This window comes from Montipora foliosa, chromosome 11 (genome assembly GCF_036669935.1).
Source record: "Montipora foliosa isolate CH-2021 chromosome 11, ASM3666993v2, whole genome shotgun sequence".
Taxonomy (NCBI): domain Eukaryota; kingdom Metazoa; phylum Cnidaria; class Anthozoa; order Scleractinia; family Acroporidae; genus Montipora; species Montipora foliosa.
Window position 1 is genome coordinate 47,637,673 of NC_090879.1, and position 22,500 is coordinate 47,660,172.

Sequence of the window (22,500 nt, forward strand, 5' to 3'; positions counted from 1 at the left end):
ACTGATCCACCAAATCAGTGCGACACTGGTCGTTTCCCCAAAAAGGGACAATAATTGTAGAATCATCAGCATATTTAAACAAGGCTGGGCGATCTTCTAAATTGATTTCTAAGTCATTAATAAACGCGTTAAAAGATATGGCCCACTGACACTACCTTGTGTCGTACCCCTATTTACCTCACGCCACTGTCCCTCAAAACCGTTATAAACTACTCGCTGCTGACGTTTCTTGAGAAAGCTTAAATACCAGTTCACAATAAGGGAATTCAATGGCAACTGCCTAAGCTTAGATGACAAGAGTTCATGATTGACACAGTCAAATGCTTTACTAAAATCCATTGCAAATACTCGGACGGCTTTGCAGTCTTGCTCGTCTAAATAGCTGTAGATGGTGTGCTGCATGCTCAAGAGCGCATCAGTGCAACTCCCCCCTGTCGTATAAGCAAACTGTGTTGAACTCAGATATTGTTCGACAATATCTTGTGCATGGGTGTTATACACTGATTTCTTGAACGCGCGTGCAATTACAGGCGTGATCTTAATTCCTCTGAAGTCCTGCTTACCCTTAGGGATGTCGATCTCAGGGAGGGGCGTCACATGGGCCCTTTTCCACGAGGAGGGCCACTTGCTAGTTTTCAGGGAAACATTCCAGATCTTTTGAATGACACTTGTGAAAATGTCCACGTGATCCCTCCAAACCCAAACGGGAATGAGGTCCAGTCCCATAGCGGTTTTCTTCAGATGTTGTAAACAATTCCACACGTGTCTTTCTGATATCTGAGGGGCTTCTAGGCTCTTTTCCACGATAGCTGGTACAGGCTTCGTATATGTGTCATTGGTGCACAAATCCGCGAAGTAGTCGTTTAGCTCCTCCAGTGATTTAGTGTCCAATGTAACGTTAGCAGAAATGCTGCATCGTTGGGACAAATTATCTACATGCTTCCACCATTCTCTGGATCCGACAGGTGCCTTTGCGAGTGTTCTTCTGTTCTTAGTAATCAATTCGCTTATTTTCCTGTTAATCTCAGCCAGCCGATCTTTATTGCTTGGAGCTATTCTTGACTTCACCCTCATTAACGATTTTACTAAGGGTGTCAACCACACCGGATCACGCGATCGGCATACATTCGCCCATGTGGTGTTTAATTTTTGCTTCCAAATTATTCACTGCCTCCTCGACATCATTTGAGTTAAAGACACTGTCCCAATTCCCACTTACTAGTTTTAGGTACAATCCCTCCTTACGGTGTTTTCTACAATCCCTAATGCGAACGTTTTGTCTGATCGGCTTTAATTCGTTCCTGCTGGTAAAATGACCACTGTGTGATCTGTTTTTATAGACACAAAGTATGGAATGCTCTTTGCAAATAAATCCGGCCGGTTTGTGAAGACCTTGTCTAAATACGCGTCGCCTCTTGTTGGAAAATCTACAAGAGCATCCCATCCTGTCATTACAATAAGCTCATTAGTGTCAAGCCGATTAATATCGCCTCCGGCAACAATAGTCAAACCAGGATGTTGATCTAGTGCATTGTCCATTAAGTGGGTTAAGTATTGCAAAAAAAAAAAATCCGCTGTTTGGTATGTGGGTTTAGGCGGGTGATAAATACCACACGTTAACAACGAATGTCCCGAGGGTAATTTAAAAATCACATATAGCAGCTCGTAAAGCGTTGATCTGTAAACATCGATGATATTTAAGTTACTCCTCGCGTAGATAGCAATCCCACCCTTGCTTCTTTTATCCAGTCCCGACCAGTTTCTATCCCGTCTGAAAATAGAATAGCCAGCAATGTTGACGATAGCATCCCGCATTTCTGGTTTTAAATGCGTCTCCGAAACAATGCAGACATCAATGTGTTTATTATTCAAATCGGCTTCCAGCGCCACTGCCGCTTGAACTCTGTTCCTGGTTTTGGCCAGACTGCATATATTTGTAAATAGAAACTTTGGTACTGCAAATTCAGAAACAGTTCGCGAGACGGGGTTCTGATTCTGTTTAGGAATTGGGACAAGGTTCTTCATATCCCTGGCACCGGTAGATGAGCTGACATCTCCTCGAATACTAAAAATAACCGGAATAGGTTTCCCATCACGGCTTTCACCAGAAGATACCTTACCCACGTCCACTCCCAGTTCACGTCGCCAGCTGCCTCCCCGACAGTCTCTATACTGATAAAGATTAAACATCTTCAGTTTCTGAACAACAGCAGGCATAAGTTTCAATCGGCTTGCTGGAAATTTGCGGAGTCTCGGAAGGTCTTGTTTCGTATACGTAAGAAGTCGCGTCGTATGACTCTCCCGCTCGAAGCGGTTGTCTGGCCCTGGATTCGACTCCATGTCCATAGAAATGCATATGTCCAAACAAATATCCTGTTCACTTGAAGCGATGGTTAACAAGCCATGTTTTTGCCATACCAATACAGAATACAGAAGACGGGCATGTCGCGAGCGCTGGGTTACGAATCTTACACATGAACGAGGACCAAGCAGAAACACTAATACGGTACCATAAAAAGTGCACTTTTAGGCATATGACCTTGAACAACAACATAGTTATGATAATTGTTGTCTTGTGACATAATTATATTGTGTTAAAACTATCAAGCTTACTACAATAGCTACAATACATTGACATAGTGCTCTAATATCAGTAACCTTGTGTCATTATTTACATTGTATTACATTTGAACATAGGATACAAATAAATCAATATAGTATTAAATAAATGGATAATTTTTTATCCCAAACAAAACAATTATATTACTTTCAACAATCTAAAATCTAGTTTGTTTTATTTTCACACAGATAGTGGCAGAAGACAAACCAAGTGTGAAAAGTAAGTAACCAAAGCATGTTTTCTCAACACTCACTTTTGTTTATTTAATCAAGATGCTTGTTACTTTTCCTTTTCCTTCCTTCTTACCCAAGACAGCCCATACCTCCATAGTTAAAAAGTTTTAAAAAGGCAACAACCAATTATTCTTGTGATTTTTCTTCTTGCCTGTTTTCTATTTTGACCATTTGACTCCACTTCCACTTTCAGGCACACTTCCACGGAATCCCAAAAAGGCTCCATATTTTGTCAAATGACACTTTATTTAGTGTATGTATGTCAAAACTGAAGCGATATTACAGCAAAACTCAGGAGTCAAAGGATTAAGCTGTAGTTCTGGTGCTTATAGTTTCTCATTACTCTATGCTCTCCCATCCTTAAATCTTTAAATAAATCCTTCATGGTACCATGCATAATTAAGGGCATAAACTAGTATTAATAGACATTTTCTTTGCAACATTAAACAGATCTTTAAGAGATCAATGGTTATTTTCATTCCATTTCCCAATAAAAAAGTCAGGAAGTAGTAAATACTTCAACTACACTGTTCAGACAGAATCAACAACACAATGAAGTGTGCTTTGTGCTTGAATAGAAACCAACCATGGATGCACTAGCACAGCAAAACTCCCCAATCAAAATTCAACGATTCAGCATCAGCAAGAATACATTAATATCACCCACTACACTTAACTTTGAATACAACAACCAAGAATCTAACACCTTATCTATTGCATCCTTTTCTGACGTTGCTCCTACACAACTTGTACTTGTGAAAGACCATTTGCAGCACCTGTCAGCTACCAAAAATGTAGTTTTGCAGTCAAACCCAGTGAAAAGCCTTTATTAATGACCCATCTGGATATATAAAACTTGTGTTGTGGGGAAACCACGCCGACACATTGACCTGTTTGACAAAGTTCAAGTCAAAGTAAGCAATGAAGAGAGGTATTTAAATACCCCAAAAAATGAAAACAAGTGCACCATCTCCTCAGTGGCCAAATTTGCAGAAACACTCCATCCGGTACAAAACATCACAGCAAAGATCATTGGTGTGACAAACATGAACACCTACCTTACCTGCTGCTCTTGTAACAAGAGGGTCACCATGAAAGGAAAAGTTGCAATCTGTACCAACTGTACCATGTCTATGAAGACAACCAGTTGCAACCAACAATGGTTTTTGTTACGAGTTCGAATGTTTTGAGGAAAGGTAGTTTACAAACTAAACTGAACGCAGGATTGTCGGAACAACAAGAAGAAGATTTATTCCAGAATGAACGTAGTTTCCATGAAGTAAAACTTTGAACAACATGTATTCGACAAACTTAAACCGCCTTCGCCAACTTGAATAAACACGGCTAACGCCAACTCTCTTCGCTTGTGAAAAACCAGTTAGAAAAAACTTTGCTTGGACTCGTCTACTTATATACTCTCACAATAAGCTTCTAGAACTTTCTAAAATAGTGATCAACCTAATTATAGAAAGATTACAAAATACACCGATTTAGAAACGCCTCCGCACGAACCTAAAAATAAACAATCTACGAACTCTCGCGAAGCCCCTAGAAAGTAACGCTAGTCACGCAATGCTATTTTTCGTAACAGTTTCTAAAGATTTATATTCAAGACTCAACCATTCCAGAGACAAAAGATGAAGCTGGCAGTCTTCCACAACGAAGTGAAAAAACTATTTTTAATGTGTCACATCCATGATACTGGTTCAGAAGATGAAGTGTTCAAAAACCTCCTGGATTTGGAACTCATGAAAATAACTTATGACACTCAATCAAAGAAGCTCATTAAGAAGATAATCATTTGATCTCAGCATTTTTTGAAAACAAGAATTCTCAATTGGACCATAAAAATTTTATATAAATGTTCATTGTCTTGTATTACACTAAAATCTTTTGTTACTTAAAAAAAATTATATGCTAGATTCTAGTTGTTAATAAGTTCCACTTCATGGTTGCTAATGTTCTATTGAGTTCAATTATGGCATTTAGCACTTTCCTTTAGATGAAAGAGACGTTTCTTAACAGTTTAACAAAAACCTTATTCAAGTTAAAAGTTAATAAAGTCTTGTTCAGCTCCTAACATCATCTGCCTCTTTACTGTACAATATTTTCCATTTAGCCTTCACCTCCTCTGCAGATGTTTCCCTGTGGTTTACACTGCATAATGGGTACCCACCCATTCATCCCCTCTTTCGTATAAAGCCTGCGAATAATTACTACCAGTTTGAAGATATTAGTCAGATCAAATATGAATAAATTAACGTCCTCTGTCCGCCAAACTTTCGATTGTTTGATAGAAACTAGTCTTTAATCAAATGAAACCATGTTGTCTCGCAGTGATAAGCGCAAATTTCTATTGCGTCGAAAAGCCTGAAAAATTTTCAGGACTTCAAGGGGATTTGAACCTGCGACCTTGCAATATCGGTGCGATGCTCTAACCAACTGAGCTATGAAGCCACTGACATTGGGAGCTGGTCACTTCTGAGTTCACAACTTCCCATGATCAGTAACTATGAGTGAAAGATATATATGATATATACTCTCACAATAAGCTTCTAGAACTTTCTAAAATGGTAATCAAGCTAATTATGGAAAGATTACAAAATACACTGATTTAGAAACGCTTACGCACAAACCTAAAAATAAACAATCTACGAACTCTCACGAAGCCCCTAGAAAGTAACGCTAGTCATGCAATGCTATTTGTCGTAACAGTTTCTAAAGATTTATATTCAAGACTCAACCATCCCAGAGACAAAAGATGAAGCTTGCAGTCTTCCACAATGAAGTGAAAAAACTATTTTTAATGTGTCACTGTCTGATAATAGTCATTGTAACGCAACACAAGTCAAAGTGTGACATATATTTAGTAATGATAGATAACACATGTTAGTGAAACAGAGTATATTGCATTATGATAGCGTGAGATAAGGGTAACCGCAAACCCTTCGGTAACCACAGTGTTATTGTATTTCAATATTGAAAAAGGCTATTGATGTAAAGGCTTTTAGGCCAGATTGAATGACGAACGAACGAGTGTAGTAGGATCTAGTAGGCTTCGAAAGTGTGATCGAGTAAATAAAACGCAATATTTAACCAGAAAGATACAGTCCTTTTGATCGGGAACTAGCGTCGGGAGATACTCCCGTACACTTGGTCCTTCGAGCCGGAGGTATTTTGACTCCAGAAGAAATGACAGAGCTTGTAAAAGCAAAGCGAAAGACGAGAGGTGGACATAAGGCCTATGTGACACAGATTCTTCCCAAAGCAAAGGAGCTTGTTGCAACTGGACATTGTACACCAGAAACACGACCAAGATTTACGAAATTGAAGGCAAGTCTAGAGGAACAGTTAACCAGCCTTCGACAGCTAGATGAAGAGATTTTGAATGGCCTCGTGAGCGTGGAGGGTGTAACCGACGAAGAAATAGCTGAAGAAGTTCGTACCGCTGGTGATCTGAAAGGAGAAATCAGCGCAACAATTACTTGCTTGGATGACCTTCTTAGGCCTAAATCGTCTGGCGGTCATCATAAAGAGCACATACAGAGCGCGACTGTTAGTGAAAGTCCACAAGTTAGTCCAGCCAAAAAATCGAGGAGTGGCAAGAGTTCTGGGACTGCTATGAAAGTTCCATCGACTCGAATACGGCCCTTTCGAGTGTCGATAAATTTACGTATCTTCGCAGTCTCTTAGGTGGAGCCGCACAAAAAGCCATTGCTGGACTTGCCCTTACAATGGCAAATTATCAAGTCGCCATTGACTTATTGAAGGAAAGATTCGGGAAGGCTATTGTGATTGAAAGAGCGCACGTAAACGATCTCTTGAACGTAAGCCCAGTATACTACGACAAGGACACAGTAGGCCTTCGAAGACTCTATGACACATTAGAAGTCCATCATCGAGGACTGAAGGCCCTAAATGTGGAATCTACTACTTACGAAGGAATTGTTGTGCCTGCCATTATTGGCAAGCTACCGGAAGGGGTGCGATTGCAGATCACGCGAGGAAAGAACCATCACAAATGGAAAATGGAGGATCTGTTAAGGGAACTTTTGACTGAACTTGAATTGAAGGAAGAACATTGTGTCGCAACTAGGAATCCCAATCCACGGGATAAGGACAAGGGAGGACGAACAGGCATAGGATTGAACTCTGCAAGCGCCTTACTGGCGAAAACGAACGATTTTTGTGCGTATTGTAAGGGTGGGCATGCCCACCAAGACTGTATGAATGTGAAATCTGTAGAGGAGAGAAAACATCTTTTACGTAAGTATGCTAGATGTTTTATTTGCGCCCGAAAGGGCCATATGTCGCGTGATTGTAAGTCGAGAATATCCTGTAGTGTTTGCATGGGAAAACATCATGTTTCTATTTGTGATGAGGGGAATAGCACGCAATCGAATCATTTTGGTCGCGCTCGCAACAGTGATCGCATTGGCGCTGTGCGTTCTGACAATTCCGGCCACGCCTTCACTGTTCAACCCATAGGATCCGGGGGAAGCGATGCGATACAAGGTGCAGAGGCGATTGCTAGTCCCGCTTTTCATGTAGGGTTCGTGGGGAAAGTTGCCTTGCAAACCGCGCAAGCTGTCGTTAAGGGTGATAGTAAGAGCGTAAGAGTGCGAGTGTTATTTGACACAGGTAGCCACCGTTCCTTTATTACATCCTGAGCGGCCCAATCGGCGGGGCTACCGATAAAAGGCAAGGAATGGATCGAAATAAGCACGTTTGGCCAGCAAACGAAGGATTGTGGGATGAGAGCAGTATACGAGTTGGACGTGTCTCCTCTGCAGGGAGGGGAGAGAGTCAAAATCGAAGCGTATGAGTCCCCTACTATAGCGGAAATTAGAAATCAACATATCGAAATCAGGAAAGGCGATTATCCTCATTTGCAGGGCCTCTGGTTTTCGGACGTGAATCGTAAAAACAAAGTTCTGGGCATTGATTTACTGATCGGGGCGGATTACCTTTGGTCATTTCAAAGGGGAAGAGCCATACGGGGGGAGGCTGATCAGCCAGTTGCCGTGGAAACGTGTCTGGCATGGGCGTTGTCAGGCCCAATGAAGGGGGTCCCCGATGGTTCGCAAATCAGTGTTAGTTTCGTCGGGCAAGTAATGCCAAGACATAACAAAGAATTAGAGGAGGGCGTGCAAAAATTGTGGGATCTAGAAACCCTTGGCATTAGAGAAGAAAACGAGGTTCACGAGGCTTTAAAGGACGGCATTTCGTTCAATGGAGAGAGGAGAATCTCATGAACCTCTTCCAATCAATTATCGCAACAGTTTCAAACGCCTGAAGGGACAGATTGAAAGGTTGAAAAATGACCCCGATGTTTTGAAAGCCTATGACGCTGTCATCAAAGAGCAAGCCGCACTTGGCATTTTCGAAAGAGTTCCAGAACTAGAAACGCCAGAAAAGATCGATTACCTGCCACATCACCCAGTTATTTGGAAAGAAGCCAAAACCACAAAACTAAGAGTGGTAAATGACACGTCTTCAAAGGAAGGGAAAAAGGGAGTTTCGCTGAACGATTGTTTACACGTAGGCCCCGCTTTGTCGCCATTGTTATATGAGATCCTAATCCGATTTAGAGAGAGACCCATTGCATTGGTGGGTGATATTGAGAAGGCTTTTCTCAATATTGAAATCAGTTTGCGTGACCGTGATTGTTTGCGATTTTTGTGGGTAAACAATGTTGACAGTGAACATGTAGACCCGGTGGTGTACAGGTTCTGTCGCGTTGTGTTCGGGGTAAATTGTTCTCCCTTTCTCCTTAATGCTACATTGCAGTATCATTTGGACACGTTTATCGAAGTTGACCCAGAGTTCGTGCGAATGATGAAAAGAAGCTTTTACGTGGACGATCTCGTGTCCGGAGAGAAGACCACCCAAGATGCCATCCAATTGCATGACAAAGCACAAACAAGATTAGCACTTGGAGGTTTCAAATTGAGGAAATGGCTGACTAATAGTCAAGAGTTGAGAACAAAAATAGCACAGTGTGAATTGCGTGACGAACCAAACGTAAACAAGCAGATTGCAAACGCCGACGAAAGTTATGCGAAAGAAATGCTCGGGGTAAAAGTGGGAACGAGATGTGAAAAGGTGCTGGGGCTGTCATGGAATTGCGATCAAGATTTATTCGTTTTTGAATTGACCGAATTAGCGAAAAGGGCAGAAGGGTTGCCTGTGACGAAACGGAGCATTTTGAAAGTTGTGGCTGGGTTGTATGATCCGCTGGGAGTAACTGGCCCTGTAGTTGTGAGTGTTAGGGTGCTGTTTCAAGAGTTGTGTGCAAATAAAGTTGACTGGGATGACGAGTTAAAGGATGAGGAGAGGAAACGTTGGATCGGGTGGTTGGACGATCTAAGAACCGCAAAGGAGATCTCTGTACCCAGATGTGTGTATCACATGTGTCAATGTCCCATCAACTGTTCCCTGCATGGGTTTGCTGACGCCAGTATCAAGGCATATTGTGCCGTGGTTTATTTCGTGTGTGAGGCCTATGGTGCTGTCCATGTGACACTGCTGACCTCTAAGACCAGAGTTGAAATTGACAATTCCTAGATTGGAGTTAATGTCGGGCAGAATATTAGCAAGACTCATGGATACGGTGAAGAATGCGCTTAAAGAGGAAGTGCACATCACAGGCACGTGCCAGTGGCTAGATAGCAAGACAGCGCTTTGGTGGATCAACAACAAGGGTGAGTGGAAGCAGTTTGTTCGCCAGCGTGTTAACGAAATCTTGAGGTTGACGCGGAAGGAAGATTGGGCGCACTGCCCAGGAGAGCAAAATCCAGCAGACGTAGGATCGAGAGGGGAGCGAGCTTCAAAGTTAAAGGAAAATGAATTGTGGTGGAAAGGTCCATATTGGTTGTCCGGACCACAGAATGCTTGGCCAGTGTCAAAGATATGCGAAACTTCGGAAAGCACAGAAGAAGAAAAGAAAGTGATTGTAACATTGACTAACGTGGAAGCGAAAGGCGAAATCTCGAATGTGATTGACATCAAGAGGTTTAGTTGGCTGGGCAAGCTGCTAAGAGTTACTGTGTGGGTGAGACGATTTCTGCACAATCTGCGGACAGCAAAAATTGACGCAAAAGGAAGAGTTTGTGAGTTACAAGGGCAAGAAATTGTGGATGCACAGCGAGTGTGGATCGAATTTTCCCAAGCAGAATTGAAAAGGAGTAGAAATTACGAAGATCTGGCCAAGAATCTGAAATTGCACGACTGCAACGGAATTCTGAGATGCAGTGGAAGATTGCAAAATTCGGATTTGGAACCCGAGGCACAGCATCCCATTGTAATTCCGAGGGATCACCGCTTTACTAGACTTGTCATCGAAGAATGCAACAGAACAGTGCTTCACACTGGAGTCCGGTCAACTGTTGGGGAACTGAGGTCGCGATTTTGGATTCCAAAGGGTAGACAACTTGTTAAGGTTTTACGAGAATGCGTGACCTGTAAAAGGCAACAGGGAAAACCCTTCGCATCTCCCCTGGAGGCTGCACTTCCAGACTTCAGAGTTAGGGAGGCCATACCCTTCTGTAAGGTAGGTGGAGATTTTGCTGGTCCCTTGTTTGTAAAGTCGCCCACGGGAGAAATGGTGAAGTCTTACATTGCCTTGTTCACATGTTGTGTGACACGAGCCGTTCATCTCGACCTCGTGACAGACCTGAGTGCAAGTACTTTTGTTCAATGCCTGCGTAGATTCGCAGCACGGAGAGGAACCCCGTCGTTGATAATTTCCGACAACGCCAAGACCTTTAAAGCAGCAGAGAAGTGGTTAAGGCGACTGCATGATGATCAAGAGGTACGAGAGCATTTAGAGAGTAACCGAATCGACTGGAGGTTCAATTTAGAGCGGGCACCCTGGTGGGGTGGATTTTACGAGCGCTTGATTGGCACAGCGAAACGTTGTCTTCGAAAGGTTTTCGATAACGCAAGACTCAATTCAGACGAAATTCTTACTGTTTTGATGGAACTAGAAGCGACCCTAAATTTGCGTCCTCTAACGTATGAGTACGATGAAATTGGAGCGGAAATGCTCACTCCATCACACCTTATCTATGGACGTCGATTGCTGAATCTGCCAGAGCTGAGAAACGATCTTGAAGAAAGTGAAACGAGTTTACTTAGGAGATTTAGATACCTAGCCAGAATGAGGACTCATTTTTGGAATCGATGGAGAAAGGAGTATCTGACGGATTTGAGAGAACATCACCGAAGTAAGAAAGAAAGTCACGTCAAGGTGAACATCAGTGATGTTTTTTTGTTTTGGTGCATGAGGACAATGTGAAGAGGTCTGACTGGAAGATGGGAAAGGTGTTGGAGCGTATTGTGGGCAAGGATGGTGTTGTAAGAGGTGCTAAGTTGAAACTGATAACCAAGGGCAAACCTGTCATTGTTAGCAGAGCAGTACAAAAGCTGTATCCATTGGAGGTAAGTTGTGTGATGAAAGAAGTGAGTGAGAACGACAGCGGTCAGCACAACGGGAATCGAGCGGGAAATGCAGAGAAACGACTGTGTATGGGGAGGAAAATCCCACGGCGTGCGACAGCGCTGGATTCTCGTTGGAAAACACGAGCCATGCTTGATCACTGATCGGTTGTTAGCACTTATGCGATTGACTTGGTTTTCTGAGTGGTGCTTGACCCTGACAGGTCAAGGGGGGGAGTGTGTCTGATAATAGTCATTGTAACGCAACACAGGTCAAAGTGTGACATATATTTAGTAATGATAGATAAGAAACACATGTTAGTGAAACAGAGTATATTGCATTATGATAGCGTGAGATAAGGGTAACCGCAAACCCTTCGGTAACCACAGTGTTATTGTATTTCAATATTGAAAAAGGCTATTGATGTAAAGGCTTTTAGGCCAGATTGAATGACGAAGGAACGAGTGTAGTAGGATCTAGTAGGCTTTGAAAGTGTAATCGAGTAAATAAAACGCAATATTTAACCAGAAAGATACAGTCCTTTTGATCGGGAACTAGCGCCAGGAGATATTCCCGTACAGTCACATCCAATATACTGGCTCAGAAGATGACGTGCTCAAAAACCTCCTGGATTTGGAACTCGTGAAAATAAGTTATGACACTCAATCAAAGAAGCTCATTGAGAAGATAATCATTTGATCTCAGCATTTTTTGAAAACAAGAATTCTCAATTGGACCATAAAAATTTCATATAAATGTTCATTGTCTTGTATTACACTAAAATCTTTTGTTACTTAAAAAAAAATTATATGCTAGATTCTAGTTGTTAATAAGTTCCACTTCATGGTTGCTAATGTTCTATTGAGTTCAATTATGGCATTTAGCACTTTCCTTTAGATGAAAGAGACGTTTCTTAACAGTTTAACAAAAACCTTATTCAAGTTAAAAGTTAATAAAGTCTTGTTCAGCTCCTAACATCATCTGCCTCTTTACTGTACAATATTTTCCATTTAGCCTTCACCTCCTCTGCAGATGTTTCCCTGTGGTTTACACTTATTTACCTCACACTGCATAATGGGTACCCACCCATTCATCCCCTCTTTCGTATAAAGCCTGCGAATAATTACTACTAGTTTGAAGATATTAGTCAGATCAAATATGAATAAATTAACGTCCTCTGTCCGCCAAACTTTCGATTGTTTGATAGAAACTAGTCTTTAATCAAATGAAACCATGTTGTCTCGCAGTGATAAGTGCAATTTCTATTGCGTCGAAAAGCCTGAAAAAGTTTCAGGACTTCAACAGGATTTGAACCTGCGACCTTGTAATATCGGTGCGATGCTCTAACCAACTGAGCTATGAAGCCACTGACGTTGGGAGCTGGTCACTTCTGAGTTCACAACTTCCCATGATCAGTAACTATGAGTGAAAGATATATATGATATATACTCTCACAATAAGCTTCTAGAACTTTCTAAAATAGTAATCAAGCTAATTATAGAAAGATTACAAAATACACCGATGTAGAAATGCTTAGGCACGAACCTAAAAATAAACAATCTACGAACTCTCGCGAAGCCTCTACAAAGTAACGCTAGTCACGCAATGCTATTTTTCGTAACAGTTTCTAAAGATTTATATTCAAGACTCAACCATCCCAGAGACAAAAGATGAAGCTTGCAGTCTTCCACAATGAAGTGAAAAAACTATTTTTAATTTGTCACATCCATGATACTGGCTCAGAAGATGACGTGCTCAAAAACCTCCTGGATTTGGAACTCGTGAAAATAAGTTATGACACTCAATCAAAGAAGCTCATTGAGAAGATAATCATTTGATCTCAGCATTTTTTGAAAACAAGAATTCTCAATTGGACCATAAAAATTTCATATAAATGTTCATTGTCTTGTATTACACTAAAATCTTTTGTTACTTAAAAAAAAAATTATATGCTAGATTCTAGTTGTTAATAAGTTCCACTTCATGGTTGCTAATGTTCTATTGAGTTCAATTATGGCATTTAGCACTTTCCTTTAAATGAAAGAGACGTTTCTTAACAGTTTAACAAAAACCTTATTCAAGTTAAAAGTTAATAAAGTCTTGTTCAGCTCCTAACATCATCTGCCTCTTTACTGTACAATATTTTCCATTTAGCCTTCACCTCCTCTGCAGATGTTTCCCTGTGGTTTACACTTATTTACCTCACACTGCATAATGGGTACCCACCCATTCATTCTCTCTTTCGTATAAAGCCTGCGAATGATTACTAAATCAAATGAAACCATGTTGTCTCGCAGTGATGAGCGCAAATTCCATTGTGTCGAGAAGCCTGAAAAATTTTTCAGGACTTCAAGGGGATTTGAACCCGCGACTTCGCGATACCGGTGCGATGCTCTAACCAACTGAGCTATGAAGTCACTTCTGAGTTCACAACTTTCCGTGATCAGTAGTTACGAGTGAAAGATATATATGAAATACATCGCACCGGTATCGCAAGGTCACGGGTTCAAATCCCGTTGAAGTCCTGAAAAATTTTTTAGGCTTCTTGACGCAATAGAAATTTGCACTCATCACTGCAAGACAACATGGTTTCATTTGATTTCATACCCGCAGTGCAATATATGATGTATTTCATATATATCTTAAACTAGTCTTTATTTCATTTTATCATTGCTTTGACACTGCAATGATTAATTTACAATTTGTAATTATCATTTTCTATGACTTTCCAGGCCTGGAAAATGAAATTCTTAAATTCCATGGCCTGTACGAACCCTGTTCAGGCCATTCAACAGAACTGAATCCAGCAAACCAACGACCACCACATCTGCAACGCAACCGGTATCCAATACAACATGGGAGGCATGGTGGCCTCTTGGTTAGTGTGCTTGACTCCAGATCGGGTCCTGGCCAGGGACATTGTGTTGTGTTCTCGGGCAAGACACTTTACTCTCATGGTGCCTCTCTTCACCCAGGTGTATAAATATAATAATTTAATATAATTTAATGCTTGGGGTAACCCTGCGATGGACTAGCATCCCATCCAGGCGGGAGTAGAAATACTCCTAGTCGCTTCATGCTGCAGTAACTGGAGATAAGCACCGGCCTGATGGGCCTGATGGGCCTTCTAGGCTCGTAGTAGACTTTACCTTACCAATACAACATGTCCAAAGTGAAGTACTTTGCACAAGCTGAAGGGAAAACAATACAGCCTGAAGCCGCTGCCATTTTCAGGTAGGTACTTTAAGTTCAGCCAGCCATTTCTGCTAAACAAGTTTTTTCTGTTCCGAGCCAACTTAAGGCCCGGCCAAACAGATCAAAATCATTGGACGATGCTGCACAGTGTTGAATGAGGTGGCCAAACGAATGCAACATGTTGGATTCAACACTTGGAATTGAGAGCTCTGGGTACAAAATCTACCCACAATCCAAACGCGCTCCATATTTGTTTGCAAAAATGGCACACCATCGATCGACTGCGAAGAGGTGTTTGCTCCGCTTGAAATGTTGGAAGAGGAGGATGACAGAGTCACAAAAAGAGGAAAGACTAGACGCTGGATAAAGCGAAGGGAGGAAAAGGGATATTTCACCAATATAGTGAGAGAGTTAATGATTGAAGAAACAGCTTATCGTGAGATGAGGCAAATGAATCATGAAGATTTTGAAAGGATATTGAAAGCTATTGAACCTGACATAACCCCACGTCAAGTGATGGGAGGTCACAAAGTGAAAGTTGCAGCCAAAAGGTGACACTAACTATATGATTCCTTTCTACAGGAGAAACATACTGATCACTAAGTTTCCAGTTTCGTATTTCGAGAGCAGCTATACTGTAGCTTACATTGTGCATGAAGTTTGCTAAGCCATCATCAAAAATCTTGGGCCAGTTTGCATTAAAGTCCCTTCATCACACAAAGAGTGGCTGGCTATCACCTCAAAATTTGAGGAGCAATGGAACTACCCAAACTGTCTGGGAGCAATAGATGGGAAGCACATTGTAACTCAACCAACTCCAAATTCCGGTTCACATTATTGCTATTACAAACATACACATTCCACTGTTTTAATGACCATAGCTGGTCCAGACTGTGAATGCTTGTATGAAGACTATGGTACAAATGGGAGGGTGTCAGATGGACAAGAAACCTTTAGATCACAAAATCTTTGAAAATTACAGACCGATCTCAAACCTTACAGTAGTCTCAAAAATCATTGAAAAAGTCGTGGGTGTGCGCTTACATGAGAACTTGCTAAGTAACCACCTTCACGAGCCACTACAGTCGGTGTACAAGCCTTTTCATAGCTGTGAAACTGCTCTTGTACGCGTCCATAATGATGTCATGCGTGCTATTGATAATCGTCAGTGCGTTATACTTCTTCTTCTTGATCTGTCTGCTGCCTTCAACACCGTCGCCCATGAAATCCTGCTTAACAGATTAAACTCTAAATTTGGAATCAGCGGAACTGCTCTCAACTGGTTTCAATCTTACCTTACTGGTCCCACTCAATCTGTTCTGATTAATGGGAATAAATCACAACCTCGTAACCTCAGTTGTGGAGTACCCCAAGGCTCTGTGCTTGGACCTATCCTCTATTTATTGTATACTGCACCATTAGCTGACTTATTTCGACACCATAACTTGCAATTTCACCTCTATGCTGACGATACGCAACTTTACGTTTCCTTTTCAACAAATAATGACCTGGAACTGACTGAGGTTGTTGAATGTATTGAGTTATGCCTGACTGATTTGGACTAATGGATGAGTATCAACAAACTAAAATTGAATAAAGAGAAAACTGAGTTTCTCTTTATTCACTCAAAGTTTAGACTACAGCACTGCTTGCCGTCAATATGCTTTGGTCAAGACGCCGTCCAGCCTTCTCAAACTGCCAGGTATATTGGTGTCACTTTTGACAGTACCATGTCAATGCTGCCCATATTAATACCATATGTAAATCTGCATTCTATCACCTTCGTAATCTATCACGTATCACAAAATTTATATCAACGGAAACTGCCAAAATACTTGTGCATGCCTTTATCTCATCCAAACTTGACCACTACAACTCCCTTCTGTACTTCTGTACAATCTTCCGAAATATGCTGTTAAAAAACTACAGTATGTACAAAATGCCGCCGCGCACTTAATAACTTTTTCCTCGAAATTCAACCATATTACTCCCATCTTGAAAGATCTACACTGGTTACCAATTAATGAACGCATAAAGTTTGAGATTCTAATTCTCACTTCCAAGGCTTTGCATGATTTGTCTCCCTCGTACATACAAGAACTGATAAGTCTCTACCGTCCTTCAAGAACCCTCCACTCATCTACATCGCTCCGTCTTAACCCTACCAGCTATAATTTGAAGTCTTATGGATCTAGAGCTTTCACTGTCGCCTCGCCACAACTTTGGAACGATCTCCCAGAACAAATAAAAAACTCTGATAATCTCCAGACTTTCAAAACACGACTTAAAACTTATTTATTCAAGGAAATTTTTGTATAACTTTTTTCGTTTATGAATTAATTTTTAATTTTTAAGTTTTCATGACTTGTAAAGTGCTTAGATCACGTCTGGATAGGTGCTATATAAGAAATATTTTATTTTATTATTTATTAAGGAACCAATAATCAAGATCCTCAATTGGTTTTTAATTTTGCCATCTGTGAAACAGAATTTATATCAAAACAACAGATTCCTGATGTCTGGAATCAAATCAAGATCTCTCAGGATCTTGTTAAGATCCTATTGGATCCTATCAGGAACTTGACAGGATCCTATTCAGGAACATCATATAGGATCTTGACAAGGTCCCATATTAGGAACTGACCTTGACAATCAAATAAGATCCTGACAGGATCCCATGGGAACTCAATCAGGAAAATCATAAGGGATTCTGACAGGATCCTATATGATTTTGATAAGTTCATAATAATAATAATAATAATAATAATAATAATAATGACTTGAAACTGTTTGGGAAAAAAAGTGAGGACCAAATAGATTCATTAGTACAAACTGTGCAGTTGTTTAGTGAGGACATTGGAATGGAATTTGGGTTGAAGAAGTGTGGTGTGTTGTTAATGAAAAGAGGAAAGAAGGTGAGATTTGGTGGTATTACTCTTTTTGATGGGCAAATAATGAGAGAAATTGAGGAAGACGGGTATAAATATTTAGGGGTTCTTGAGGTGGATATGACGAGGGAAAGGGAGATGAAAAAACGATTTGGCAGAGAGTACAAGAGAAGGTTGAAGCTTGTGTTGAAATCAAAATTGAATGGAAAAAACAAAATTAACGCCATTAACACCTGGGCAGTCTTGGGTACTGAGGTACGGAGCAGGTATTATAAGATGGACAAAGGAAGAGCTAAAAACATTGGATAGAACGACTAGAAAGGTATTGACAATGAATGGTGCTTTTCATCCAAAGAGCGATGTTGATAGGTTGTATGTGTCAAGGTCGAATGGAGGCGGGGGACTGATAAGCTGTGAGGGATGTGTGAGAAGTGAGGAAAACAGTTTAGGATAGTATGTGAAGAATTCTCTGGATAAAAGAATTGATGAAAAGGAAAACGAGAAAGTTGAAAAGTATCAGGACCTTAAAAGAGAAATTGCAAGAATGTGGAACATGAGAACGGTGCAGGTGGTACCAATTGTTGTAGGATCATTGGGAAGTGTAACAAAAAACTTGCACAAGTGGCTGGGAAAGTTGAATGTCAAAATTAGTATTTCATTACAACAGAAAACTACGTTACTGGGAACGGTGAGGATTTTGAGAAGGGTGTTGGAGCTCTAGAGTAAGAAGAAAACTCTAAGGGACCTTTGGTCATGGGCTATGACCCGCTCCCTTAGGAAGCAAACCGGAAAAAGATCATCCAGTTCACAAAGATAATAATAATAATAATAATAATAATTTTTTTTTTTTTTTTTTTTTTAATACTATACCAACTTGCAATTACAATACATACACTGCTTACAATAATAAGCATACATGCTATACAGTCTCCACTTACAACATTACCTAACGATAAAACTAACAGTCTCCACTTACAACATTACCTAACGATAAAACTAACAGTTATCCTTGTCTTCTTACATACAATACTAACAATACAAACAATACAACCCATAAAAGCTCTACATTACAATGCTAATTGACCGGAAGAAAGCGCTAAGAAAAGAAGAAGAAGAAAACACTAAGGAAACTCAGCTCGCACTTGGTATTAATTCACTAGGTGGGCCCAAGTAGATTGAAAGTTGTTGAATGTTTTGTTTTCAAGAGAGACTTCTCTTAAAATGTTCAGTTTTGTTCTAAGCCAAGAAAGAAAGCTGTCAAAATCCAACTTGTTATTTCGTACGCTGGTGCAAAAAATATGGTATTTTGCAAGGAGGAGAGCGTAGTTGAGAACTAGCTCGTTTGGGGATTTTTGGTGCCAACCATATAAGATTATGCATTCATTGAGAATTAAGTTCTGCTTAAAGTGCACCTAACCCCGATTTTGTTTTTATCATTGAATAATTTTTCGCAATTTTTGTAGTACAGTAGTGAAAAAATTTTTGAATTTGCTCAACTCTACGATTTTTTAGAAATTTCCAAAGTTTAAAAAATTGCTCCAAAATTGCCGCCATGTTGGTTCAAGTCCGAGTGATTGGGAGATTGGGGCTGGTATTTACTATGACGTAGAAAGGAGAACGACAGAGTTGTTTTGATTACAGTGAACAACAGTGAACTCGAGTGTTTTTGACCTTAAAATGCCGAAGAGATGTGTCGCTGCCGGCTGCAGCAACGAAAGAAATTTAGAAGAAGGTATTTCGCTTCACAAACTGCCATTTTACGGCGACGATCGGCCCGAAGCCAAGAAAAGGAGAAAGAAATGGGTGGATTTTGTTCGGCTGAAGCGAGCGAAATGGGAACCATCTCAGTCTTCAGTGCTGTGCTCTGAGCATTTCAAAAGGGAAGATTTCGTTCGTTCAGCAGATTTGGGCGATGAAAAAAATCACCATACTTCAAAGAGATGGCTGAAGACCGATGACCTTGGAGTGAATGTTTTCCCGAGTGTTCATGCGAATAAGCTCGTGCCAAATGCAAACCAGAAGCCTGTATCAAAGCGATCTAAAAGAATGGTAAGACGATTGTCAGTGACCTGAGCTTCTCTCCTTATAGCACACTATTACAACTTATTTCGTTTGTTTTAGACCATTAGAGAGGCGATTGCATCCTCAGTTGAATCAGAAGAACAAAGCGCCGAAGAAATGGCCTTTCCAAGTTCTAGCTCTCTCGGCACCTCGAATGAGCCGCTGCCACAGAGTGAGACTGATGGCAACTACCTCACAGAAAGAGCGATCTCGAAAGAGGTGAATATTTCAAATGAGGAGGTAATGGAGGAGGACTTTGTATGTTTGAACTGTCACACTTTGGAGAAGGAGAACCGGAGGTTAAGGAACAGGATTGTTACTCTTGAAGAGCAGGTCAGCAGGCGGAAAAGAGAGAGTCGAAGGTATAAAAGGCGAGGTAAGAAGCCCTGCAAGAAGGTATTACACATAAGTGATCAAATAAACTCTTACAATTATTGTTCTGCTTTCCGTTCTAATATTTAACGTTTGTTCAGTGACAGATGTACAGACAGGTAGATTAAAATAAAATAAAAATAATAGAAATAAAATTAAATTGATTGATTGGTTGATAAAGTAAACTTGTTGGTTTTCACTGTGCGTACGTATCCTTAGTCTTAAATTCATACAATGTGCAGGTGCTCCTCACTAAGATGGTGTTCAAAACCATTTAGTACCATTTACTCAGAGAATCCTCTTGGTTTTATTTCATGATTTTTTGTTTCAGTTACAACCCAAAGTACTAAGGATAGAGAACTGGAAGAAAGTAAAGAGAAGGTGGACACCCTTCCTGGAGGTTCTGTATTCGCTTCTGAATCAGATGTCAGTGATGTTGGGGAGGGGGAAGGAGAATGTGAAAGCCAAGAAGATTCAGACTTGGAATATAATTCTGCGACAGAGACAGACACAACTGAAACAGAGACAGATGGAGAAGGCTGTGTACCTAGCAAGTATAATCAGTACGTGCTCATTGCCTGTGTCATGTGTTACTCAAAAAAACATGCTATTCATCTGATAACAATGTGTCAACTAACATGTACATATATCTTTGTTGCAGGTTATCAATGAAGGGAACAAATTTGCGTACAGAACCGAAGCATATTGTATTCCTGTCCCAATTGCTTCTCTTATTCAAGTTTTGCCATGTGTGTAAAGCTGACAACCCAATGGTTGAAGCTGGTGGTATTGGAACACAGGCAGCCATCAAAACTACATGCAGCAATCCAGCATGCAGAAAGGAACAAACCTGGTATAGTCAGCCCTTAATTCCTGGAACTCAGATGCCTGCTGGAAACTTCCTCTTGTGTCTCAGCATTTTACTTGTGGGAGGGTCAGCCACAAAGATCTTCCAGATGTTCTCCCATATGGGTCTAGGATGTATCTCTCTGAACACATTTTTTAAGTGTCAAAGGGTCAGTGAGGATGTATCAATCATTACTTGTAGTATTTATCTTTGAACACATCAGTTACACATTTTGTGTGATCTTATTTCCTGCCAGCTGATGTATTTAAGTGGCAGAAGTAAAAATTGGCTACATTGTTACTTTGAACATTTTCAAAATATACCTTTTTTCAACTTTTCATTTTGCAGAACAAACTTTTCCCTGCTATTTACTCTTACTGGCAACATTACCAGACTGGGATGCTGGCAAAGTTAAAAGACATCAAGGGTGGAATCACCATAGCAGGAGATGGTCGCCATGATTCCATGGGGCATAGTGCCAAATACTGCGCCTATACCATTTTCTGCACTACAATTCCCATGATTATTCATTTTTCTTTGGTCCAGGTTAGCATCTACTGAATTTACAACCCCAACATAATGTATGCATTGCAGGTTAAATTTAATTTCCTGTCTGATGCATTATCATAAGTCTCAAACTTTGGCAAATTGAAATAATTAGCCTTAGTAGAAATGAAATCGAGTTTCACCTACAACATGCACATACTTTTCCCAAACCTTTGACCTCTAAAGATTTAATTTTCTCATGAATGCAGTCACTTCCTTCCATCTTAGGGGGTTTGATACATTTACAGTCCTTTCTTAATAACCAGCAAACTAGCTTAATGTGAGTATGGTAACTACCACTATTCAGTCTTCACCCCACTTATCTCAGGGTGCTCAACAACAGTCCTTACTACTTTTTGGCTAGCATTGGTTTATTATAACTCACAGGTAGCTCCTGGGTTTTGTTTCAGGGTTTCAAGAATTTGATGTTATAATTTGGTTTCTTTTTTTTTTTTTGTTTTTTTCATGTTGACCTTAGAGAAATCAAGCTGGCAGCAGCACAGCAATGGAATTTATTGGATTTCAGGAGTGCATGCAGTATTTGATTGGCTATGGTCTTTTGATCAGCACATTCATATCTGACAGACACATCTCCATCGCCAGTCACATGAATAAAGTGTTGCATCACATCAAACATTACTTTGATATCTGGCACTTGAAAAAAAGTAAGAGATTGCACAGAATTAATGTTTTCAAGTTGTGCTTTTCACACACGGTTTTCTCATGTTGATTAATTTAATGTTACTTTCAAATTTTTTCACAGAAATTCGCAAATCACTTACTGCCATCTCTAAACTGAAAGGATGTGAAGTCCTAGCAGAGTGGATCAAGCCCTGCGAGCGGCACCTTTACTGGAGTGCCACTTCCACCTTCAGTGGTTGTGGGCGTGTAATATGGGCCAAATTCAAGTCGTTTCTTAATCATGTGGTTAATAAGCACTCTGGATTTGATGAACCACTATTTAATAAGTGTGTTCACCGGGATATTCCACCAAGAAAATGGTTAAAAGTTGGTATGGGAATACTATTTTTTGAATGGATATTTATTACTTCAGATAACTGTGTTTTTAGAAAATTTAAAACTCTGTTAATAAATATAATGCTTTATTGGTGAAATATGACAGAGGTTTGCTTACCATAGGCTATATTCGACTATTTTCCCAGGGACCTTGGCTTATGATAAACTGGTAGAGACGCTTACTGAAAACTCCCTAGTTAAAGGAATCAAGCAAGCATCCCCATTATCACAGACAAGTATGCTGGAGGGATTCCACTCTGCATTGAATTACTTTGCTCCAA

At 40.4% G+C, this 22,500-nt stretch overlaps 3 protein-coding genes and 2 pseudogenes across 3 annotated transcripts in view; all 5 read left to right on the plus strand.

Annotated features, from left to right (window-relative positions):
• Positions 1–6,587: 6,587 nt before the first annotated feature.
• Positions 6,588–9,420, plus strand: LOC137977274 (uncharacterized; annotated as a pseudogene).
• LOC137975143 (uncharacterized) lies at positions 8,469–11,815 on the plus strand. The gene has a single exon (XM_068822219.1). The coding sequence runs from the start codon at positions 9,431–9,433 to the stop codon at positions 11,150–11,152; it is 1,722 nt and encodes a 573-aa protein (XP_068678320.1). The 5' UTR covers positions 8,469–9,430; the 3' UTR covers positions 11,153–11,815.
• Positions 11,816–16,056: 4,241 nt separating this feature from the next.
• On the plus strand, positions 16,057–16,807 carry LOC137977275 (uncharacterized; annotated as a pseudogene).
• A 2,671-nt stretch (positions 16,808–19,478) lies between these two features.
• Positions 19,479–22,315, plus strand: LOC137977276 (uncharacterized). Its single transcript, XM_068824521.1, has 6 exons — positions 19,479–19,813; positions 20,141–20,372; positions 20,471–20,825; positions 21,005–21,202; positions 21,681–21,867; positions 21,966–22,315. The coding sequence occupies exons 1-6, from the start codon at positions 19,555–19,557 to the stop codon at positions 22,313–22,315; spliced, it is 1,581 nt and encodes a 526-aa protein (XP_068680622.1). The 5' UTR covers positions 19,479–19,554.
• Positions 22,316–22,370: 55 nt separating this feature from the next.
• The window catches only part of LOC137975975 (uncharacterized), a 1,246-nt gene continuing 1,116 nt past the window's right edge, over positions 22,371–22,500 (plus strand). Inside the window, exon 1 of the mRNA XM_068823202.1 lies at positions 22,371–22,500. This exon is cut by the window's right edge and continues 37 nt beyond it. Coding sequence (XP_068679303.1) covers positions 22,458–22,500 — 43 coding nt within the window. The 5' untranslated portion in view covers positions 22,371–22,457.